The sequence below is a fragment of the Lipotes vexillifer genome, unplaced genomic scaffold (genome assembly GCF_000442215.2).
Source record: "Lipotes vexillifer unplaced genomic scaffold, Lipotes_vexillifer_v1.1 scaffold760, whole genome shotgun sequence".
In the NCBI taxonomy this organism is placed as follows: domain Eukaryota; kingdom Metazoa; phylum Chordata; class Mammalia; order Artiodactyla; family Lipotidae; genus Lipotes; species Lipotes vexillifer.
In genome coordinates, this window is record NW_006772931.1 from 427,133 (window position 1) to 435,783 (window position 8,651).

An 8,651-nucleotide genomic window follows, 5' to 3' on the forward strand; every position below is an offset into this window, starting at 1 on the left:
AGGAATTTAAGAACCAAACTGTACTATGCTGGTTCTTTTCTGGAATGGGGGTAGGGCTGAACGTGGTCGTCGTTCATTGTGTCAGGGTTGTAGGACCTGGGTACACTTTTCCGCTTTTGCCTCATATAGGTAACTCCAGCACACACATGCCGTTCCTTACCTCCCTGTACAGCCACCCCTAACTGTAATACTTTCAGGGCCCAACACTCCATTTGCTGTCCCAAACCTTCACTGCTCTCTCTGTTGGAAAAGTTGTCCCTGGGTGTTCCCAGGACTTGGTGTCGTCATCACATCCTCTGGGGAGGCCCTGCTATCTGGGATCCCAGAGCGCTCTGGGGCCCTTCCCCAGTTTGAAAGCTGTTAATCTATAGACCTGGCCTCTTTGCGTGGCACATACATCCTTCCTGATCTGATCTGGCTGACGCAGCCTTCCTCTCTAACTTTATCACTGACTGTTCCCTTCATCCTTTTCTCAGAAATGCCTGATAAACTCTCTGGTCACCTCTCAGGGCTGTTACCAAGATAAGGTGGACTGTGGGCTCTGTGATAACTCTCTTCTTTCTGCCACTGATCTGCTACCTTCTGTGCCTGAGTCTGTAGAAAACTGTGTTTTATTTATTTTTTTTTACTTTTTAAATGTTTATTTTTATTTTTATGTTAATTTTTAATTTTAATATTTTATTTTTTTGGCTGCACTGTGCACATGTGAGATCTTAGTTCCCCGACTAGGGATGGAACCCATGGCCCCTGCAGTGGAAGTGTGGAGTCTTAACCAGTGGACCAGCAGGGAAGTCCCACTGCTGCATTTTAGAGGAAACGCAGGGAACACCCCTCCCCAGAAGCTCTCCCTGCCCTGGCTCTCCTCTGTGCCCCCAGGGTCCCCGCTTGGCTCTGCACTGACACCCACAGCCTTGTGCTGTGATGGCGTCTTCTGAGCTAGACTCCTGTGCTGGGGTCACGCTTGCTCCTTTGTGTATCCTGGATCCTCGTGCTTAGGAGAGGCTTGGAGATGTTTGCTGAATGAGTGCACACAGCATGCGAGATCCAAGCACTTGATAAAGGAAGGGGATGATCTCTCAGGAGCAGAGGAAATAGCACAGGACTCAGATATGAAAAGGGGAAGAATTTGCTTTTTTTCTTCTCCCCAAGCCTCTTGCCCACACCAAAGAGCTGCTTCTGTGCCAACAGTGGGAACTTTGCTGATCTGGTAGAGAAGGTGGTGGGAGTTGATTCCTGCAGGGTTAATCTTTTGACAGATGGAGCTGCTCTTTTTTTTTAACTTTAAAAATATATTTTTTAATTTATTTTTTGGCTGCGCTGGGTCTCCATGGCTGCGTGCGGGCTTTCTCTAGTTGTGGCGAGGCGGGGCTACTCTTTGCCGCGGTGCACGGGCTGTCGGTGCGCAGGCTTGCGTAGTTGTGGCACACGGGCTCAGTAGTTGTGGCTCTCAGGCTCTGGAGTGCAGGCTCAGTAGTTGTGGCACATGGGCTTAGTTGCTCCGTGGCATGTGGGATCTTCCCGGACCAGGGCTTGAACCTGTGTCCCCTGCATTGGCAGGAGGATTCTTAACCACTGCGCCACCAGGGAAGTCTGAGCTGCTCTTTTAAAAAATTTATTATGAATTATTTTGAACATACAGGAAGCTACAAAGAGTAACATCGTGTATCTACCACTCAGATTAAGAAATAAGATATTCCTAACACAGCTATAGCATTTAAACCATTATCTTGATTTGGTGTCTGTCATTCTCCTGTGGTCTTTTATACTTTCACATCATATTCGTTATGTATCCATGCATATATATGGTATATATCCATTTTTTATATATTTGTGTTTATATTTTTGTAAACCATTGATTTATACTGTATGGTTATTCCCTTGTGCCTTGCTTTTTTCAGCATTCTCTCTGTAGGGTTCATCTCCAGTATCCATCTGGCTTGATCCGCGTAGTATCAGTTAATCTTTATTGCTGTGTAGTAGTCCAATTTGTGTATCCTGTTAGTGGGTATCTGGTTTGCTTCCAGTTTTTTCTTTTCACACAGTGCTGCTGTGAGCACTCTTGTGACACACCCTTGTACACGCATTGAGAGTTTCTCAAGGATGGCTAATAAGGCTGGAGTTTCTGGGTCATTGCACATATGCATCTTTAACTTTATTAAATTTTGCAAAAATTATTCTCTGAGGCTTAATGACTCCAGTCTTAAAAAAATAAATATTTTTCATTTTGATAAGTCAGTTACTTTAGTGTTTCAGATGTAGTGGATCGAAGGTTACATTTCAGCTGAAGTAGAAGGTACCCGTTTGAGCCTTATCTGTGTGTCTGATTTATAGAGCCAAGAAGCTGACTTAAAACAGAGATCAGTGTGTGGAGGGTTCATATTCATATAAACTCCGACAAAGAAAGAATGAGGTCATATTCAGCAGGTTGTTCAGCATTTCCTTTTAAATTTTTTGTTGAGTTTTAACCAGAGAGCATTTTGGATTATTTTTAGGATCTGGACTGCTCACTGTGGAGCTATTTGTCATATGAATATTGAGTGAATAAATGAATGGAACTATAGAACTGAACATGAGAACGATAAAATATAATGGAATAAATTAAAACCAAGTTAGCGGCCCTGAGTCGAGGGGTTAAAGTGAAAAGCTCCTGGTGGGGGGAGGGTCCTCACATTCATTTACTGTCAGCCTGCTGGAGGCTACAGTTTTTTAAATTTAAATTTAAATTTTTAAAAAAATGTTATTTTATATTGGAGTATAGTTGATTAACAGTGTTGTGTTTCAGGTGTACAGCAAAGTGATTTAGTTTTACGTATACATGTGTCTATTCTTTTTCAAATCCTTTTCCCGTTTAAGTTATTGCAGAGTACTGGAACAGAGTTCCCTGTGCTGTACAGTACTCCTTGTTGGGTATCCATTTTAAATATAGCAGCGTGTACATGTCAACCCCAAACTCCTAGTCTATCCCTCCCCCCAACCCTCCCCCCGCCCCGTAACCAGGGGTTCATTCTCTAAGTCTGCGTCTATTTCCGTTTTGTAAATAAGTTCAGTTGTATTTTTTTTATTAGATTCCACATATAAGTGATATCATATATTTGTCTTTCTCTGTCTGACTTACTTCACTTAGTATGATCATCTCCAGGTCCATCCATGTTGCTTGGAGGCAAAAAGTTTGTGACATCTGCCTTCGGCCAACACCCCTGTCTGGTGACAGTGTCCTGACACAACGGCAGTTTCTTTTCTTTATCACGAGCTCAGAACCTGGGCAGGCCTGATGTGCTTCCCTGGTGCGGGGCCTGAGCAGCTCCCTCTGCGGCAAGACCTCTGTGGTCTCCCCTGGTCTGAACCCTGTCAAGACACCGGCTGCCCCAAAGCCAGTCTTAGCTGGCGGCAAATATGGCCAGTGTAGCTGACAGGCTTTTATGCAGCCCTTCCCGCCACGGCCCTGCTGTGTGGAATCGTGGCTGTTTTCCTGGAGATAACACTGCATCCTGGCCAGGTGCCTTGTGAGGTCCTTGCTGAGCGTCACCTTGAAGGGCTGTCCAGAATATGCTTGAGGTAGAGTGTTAGCTTGCTAGGGCTGCTGAAACTAAGTGCCACAAACCGTGTGGGTTCAACAGACGTTTGTCTCCCGGTTCTGGAGGCTGGGTTGGTTTCCTCAGGGGCCCTCCTCCTTGGCTTGCAGGTGGCCGTCCTCTCCCTGTGCCTTCACAGCATCCTCCCTCTGTGTGTCTCTTGCCCAGATTTCCTCTTTTTATAAAGATGCCAAGTACTGTATATCGGATTAGGACCTATACTAGTAACCTCACTTTAACTTGATGACCTCTGTAAAGACCCAATTCCAAATAAGGTCACATTGTGAGGTGCTGGGGGTGAGGACTTCAGCACGTGAAGTTTGGGGGACACAATGCAGCCCCTAACAGGTAGACACACTGTAGGGTTATGTGTGAATTGTTAAAAGCCTTCTTGCAAACATTGTATTTTCAGTGACTAGGGAAGTGAGTGTTCTTTCCCGCATTAACATTTGCATACTTTGTGACAGATGCAGGAGCAAAGTCACAGTTTGTTACCACAGACTTGGTCTAGTACAGCAAGCTTATTTACTCACTAACTTCTAGGAAGGAAGTTGCAGAGATCAGTTTAAAAAGGGAGATTTTGTTATTAGAATTACATATAAATTGATTTTTTTCCCTAAGAGTTTATTGCCTGAAGGCTTGCCTTGTGGTGGTTTTTTTTTTTGACTTGTTTTCAAGTTTATTTCAGTTGTTGTTAAAAAAACACCTGAAAACTTTTTGTTGTTGTTCTAGATTTGAAAGGAATTGCATTTGTCATCCAGAGTCAAAGTAATTCTTTTCATGCAAAGAAAGCAGAACAGTTAAAACAAAGCATCTTAAAGCAAGCTGCAGATCTTACACAGGTATGTAGAAATGACTTGGAATGTCAGATAATTACTTATTTCTTGATTCATTTATGTTTTCCAAATCTCTTGGTCCATAGATGATCAATTTTATTTAGATAAAATACCTTATTTGTTTTGCTGGCTTAATATGGACTGTATTGTTTAAAATGCTCTAGTTAATTTCTAATGCTCAAAGCATCATATTCTAAATTATTATATATATATTTTAAGAGAATTATATAAATGTATAGGACTATCATGGTTTCATCATAAAGTATGATAGAAGAAAGTGGAAGAAATAACTTTGTAAAGGCAGAGCTTAAAATAGCAAAGATAATTAATGTTCAAAATTTTGGTAACAAGTTCTAAGGCAATTTCGATGTTGAAATAACACTTTCATTAACCTTAGTGCGGTGCTTCTTCTGTGAGTTTCTTAATCTGTTTTTTAATTGGATCTTATTAATGGAACTTTTGATTTGATTTATAATGTAATATCCAAGAAGGATTATGGAGAGAAAGATTGACACGTCCAGGTACACTTTAATGATGTTTAAAATAGGCGTGAACTGAGTTTAAATCTGTTCTGAATGATGCTGGAGGTTTGGGGCAAAGGAAGATCTACCTTCTTGTGCTGCCACATAGGAGCTTTCTTTTTTAGCCAAGCAAAGAAATTCCTCCCAGCCCGCTCCACTGTATGGCTGTGGCCTTCAAGACAGAAGTGCTGTCTGGAGGTAAAAGCCATCAAGAGCTCTCTGACAAGAGACCTGTGTGTTTGACAGACAGCTTCTTTCTGTTGGTGGGAGCTGGGAAATAAAGGGTTGGAAATATCAATGGAAAAATGAACAACTGTAATGGTATTCAAGGTTAAGGCACTGCTGACAGTAAAGCTTACTGTGCTTAATCTTTGAATGCTTTACGTATGAAATTCATCCACCCTCCCCACGTCCCCACAAGGACAGACCCTTGGTTCCTCATACCTTCTCAAGGGAGAGGAAAGTGTTGCAGGCTATAGACAGGTGGTGGTTTTTTTTGTTTTTTTTTGCGGGGGGTGGGGTACTTGGAGATAGGAGCAGCTTGATGAGTTTTAAGTTCCCCTCTGTCTGGAAACCCAACTTTGGAGATTTTCTTCTACTAAACCTTTTCAGAGTCCATCAGAGAGGAAGTCCTACAGCGACCTTGACAGGCTGGGGTTCCTCCGTGGGCTCTGGTAGAGGCCTCTGCGGGGGTTGGGGAGCAGGGCCCCACGTAGTCCTGCAGTGGGGTTCAGGTGAGCATTCATGGAATTTAGCTCAGTTGGGCCTTGTCTGTTACCCCAAACTGTGAATCAGTGATGATATCAGGACAGAGTTATGTATCGTTTGAATTCATGTATGAATTAAGGGCACATATATCTCTGTACCTTGTTCCCAGAAATACCTTCCCTTTTGTAGAGGCAGATTCATGTGTGTTTTATTTATTTATTTTTTATTTTTTGGCTGCGTTGGGTCTTCGTTGCTGTGCACAGGCTTTCTCTAGTTGTGGCAAGAGGGTGCTACTCTTTGTTGCGGTGCGTGGGCTTCTCATCGCGGTGGCTTCTCTTGTTGCGGAGCACAGGCTCCAGGTGCGTGGGCTTCAGTAGTTGTGGCACGAGGGCTCAATAGTTGTGGCTTGCAGGCTCTAGAGCGCAGGCTCAGTAGTTGTGGTGCGTGGGCTTAGTTACTCCGCGGCATGTGGGATCTTCCCAGACCAGGGCTCGAACCTGTGTCCCCTGCATTGGCAGGCGGATTCTTAACCACTGTGCCACCAGGGAAGCCCCTGTGTCTCTCTTTTCTAAAGTTCTCTGAGGTCAGTATAAAACATAAGAATGTAACATCCTGGTTACACACTGTAATATGGTTCGACCATGTTCAGTGTTCTGCTTGCGGTAACCTTTCCTAGAAAGGTTAGAAAACATTTCTATTTCTCTAAAGTGTTGAACTTTTCTAGCAGTTTATTCTGTGCTTCTGTTTAGTTTCAGTATGCTTCTACTTAATTTGTATTGTCCTTTGCATTTACAGTTTGCCGTTTAGACCACCTGTTTAGCTGGTGACTGGGATTGCCACTAGGTGGCGATATTGGTTTTACATTTAAAGACACCTAATAAAGCTGTATCATCAAGCAAACGCCTCTCCCCCAGCATCTAATTTCCGTGATAATAAATGGAGTCGAGACTAAAGCAATTGGAAACCTCCCTTTAATTATCAGATAGTCTGTTTTTCTTCTTCAGTTCTTTCCTAGCATGGAAGCCAGCTATGAGCACTGAGGTAGTTATGACAGAATTTCCTTTTAGTGCTTGGATTTAATTTGCTCACAAGATCCAGGGTGTACTGTCACAACTTAGGTCATTTCATATTTGCGTTAACAAGTCTTTTGGTGGTTGACATGGCTGGAAAGATTTTACAGTTTGCATCTGTACATGATACTGGTTCATTTTTTTTCTCTTTGTAGAGTTCTTTCTGTTACATATGTGATTTAAAGTTGAATTTATTCCATGAATAGCATCTTGGAGATCCACAGATGGTCGAAAGCTCACACCGGGTCTGTAGACGATACCTGGGGCAATGATGAGCTACCCTGACCTAGAACTACATGAAAACAGAGGAAGATTAACTGCAGAGAATTAAGTGCTGAGATGCACAGACCATAGGGCAGCAAAGTCACTTGGAGAGGCAGGTAATGGCTCCCTGGTTGCAACTTGACTGGAACTTGGTTGAAGAAACTGACATATTCTTGAAAAAGAACTGACAGCCTAGTCGTCAGCTGGGGAAGAACCAGGACAGCCGAATCCGGGGCAGAGTTGTCAGGGCATCCCCGGTGCGGCGGCAGAAGCGGGCTGGCTCCTCTGAGGGGTCAGCCCCATGGTTTTCCAGGTGTGCACTGTGCCTCTAACGGGACAGGATGTCACCTTCGACCTGAATCATGAAGTCTGCAGGTTGCAGTTTTGGTTTTCTCCATCGATTTGCCCACCACGAGCATTCACCACAGTTGCTTAGTGAGGGAGGAACCAGCCACAAGTTTTACCATCTGAATATTTATCTGATAGTCCAAAATATCTCTTCCACACCACCAGATGTCTAGAGCTGCTGTTTATTTATTCCTTACTCCTATCGAGTTGTACTTGACTTCGAAATCTGCCAAAAATTAAGGTGCAAAAATTTAATGGTTTCTGCAGTTAGGCATCTGCTTCTAGCTGTTCTCTTTTGCTTTGGCAAGTCATTGCCTACGCCTGTTTTGCCTCAACGTGCTAAAATGTGGTCTTATTGAAAACACAAACGTTTTTTTTTGTTTGTTTGTTTTTTTGCGGTACGCAGGCCTCTCACTGCTGTGGCCTCTCCCGTTGTGGAGCGCAGGCGCAATGGCCATGGCTCACGGGCCCAAGCCGCTCCACGGCATGTGGGATCCTCCCGGACCAGGGCACGACCTGTATCCCCTGCATCGGCAGGCGGACTCGCAACCACTGCGCCACCAGGGAAGCCTCACAAACGTTTTTCATTCTTCTCATTTGAGTATAAAAACAGAAGCCTAAGCGAACTTTCTATCTGAAACATGACACTGTACTCAGAGTTGTTACCAGAGCGGTGACGCTGTTTCCCTTGTTTTCTGAAACAATCTGGGTCATTGTGAGTTGTCACTCCCATTTCCAGGTTTGATGCTTATAAGGCAGTTCATAATGGTTTTGAAGTCTATAATGATATAGTTCTTCTAGTCAGGAAGCTAGAAGACTTTACCAAGTGCTTCCTGTTGTACAAAGAACCATTCTGGATTGTGGCGGAGCAGAGTCAGAGAGGATTTAGAAAAGATACTCTAGTTCTTTGAATTCCTTATAAGATAGATGGTAACGATCTCGTAATAGAAATGACTGTATCATTAAGTAGAAATTAGAAATCCAAAATAAGTCTATTAAAATATCTATTCAACAAGATTAGTTGCACATCTGTAGCTACATTAGGTACTTTTGAACGTAACAGGACATCTCTAGACAGTCCATGGGGCCCTTGAGAAAGACGGTGGTCATGAAGCTGTTTAGGAGGTAGAGCGATACGTAAACAGCACATGAAGGAAGACTTTGATCAGATCAGATAGGAGAGACGGGAAATTAGCTGGAGGGATGTTGGTTTGGAACAGGGAACCAGATCTGGAAGACGAAGACCTGAGTCATCAGGAGGGTTTGCTTTTGGGATGCCAGGGGACCTAGGATTTGTTTGGGGGGATGAGTAACGCGTGTTTTAGCAGGAAT

At 43.5% G+C, this 8,651-nt stretch overlaps 1 protein-coding gene across 1 annotated transcript in view; it reads left to right on the top strand.

The window, feature by feature from the left end:
- The window catches only part of B3GLCT (beta 3-glucosyltransferase), a 90,369-nt gene that overhangs the window by 8,622 nt on the left and 73,096 nt on the right, over window positions 1-8,651 (top strand). Inside the window, exon 2 of the mRNA XM_007447944.1 lies at window positions 4,305-4,414. Within this exon, the coding sequence (XP_007448006.1) occupies window positions 4,305-4,414 (110 nt within the window). The remainder of the gene's footprint in view (window positions 1-4,304; window positions 4,415-8,651) is intronic.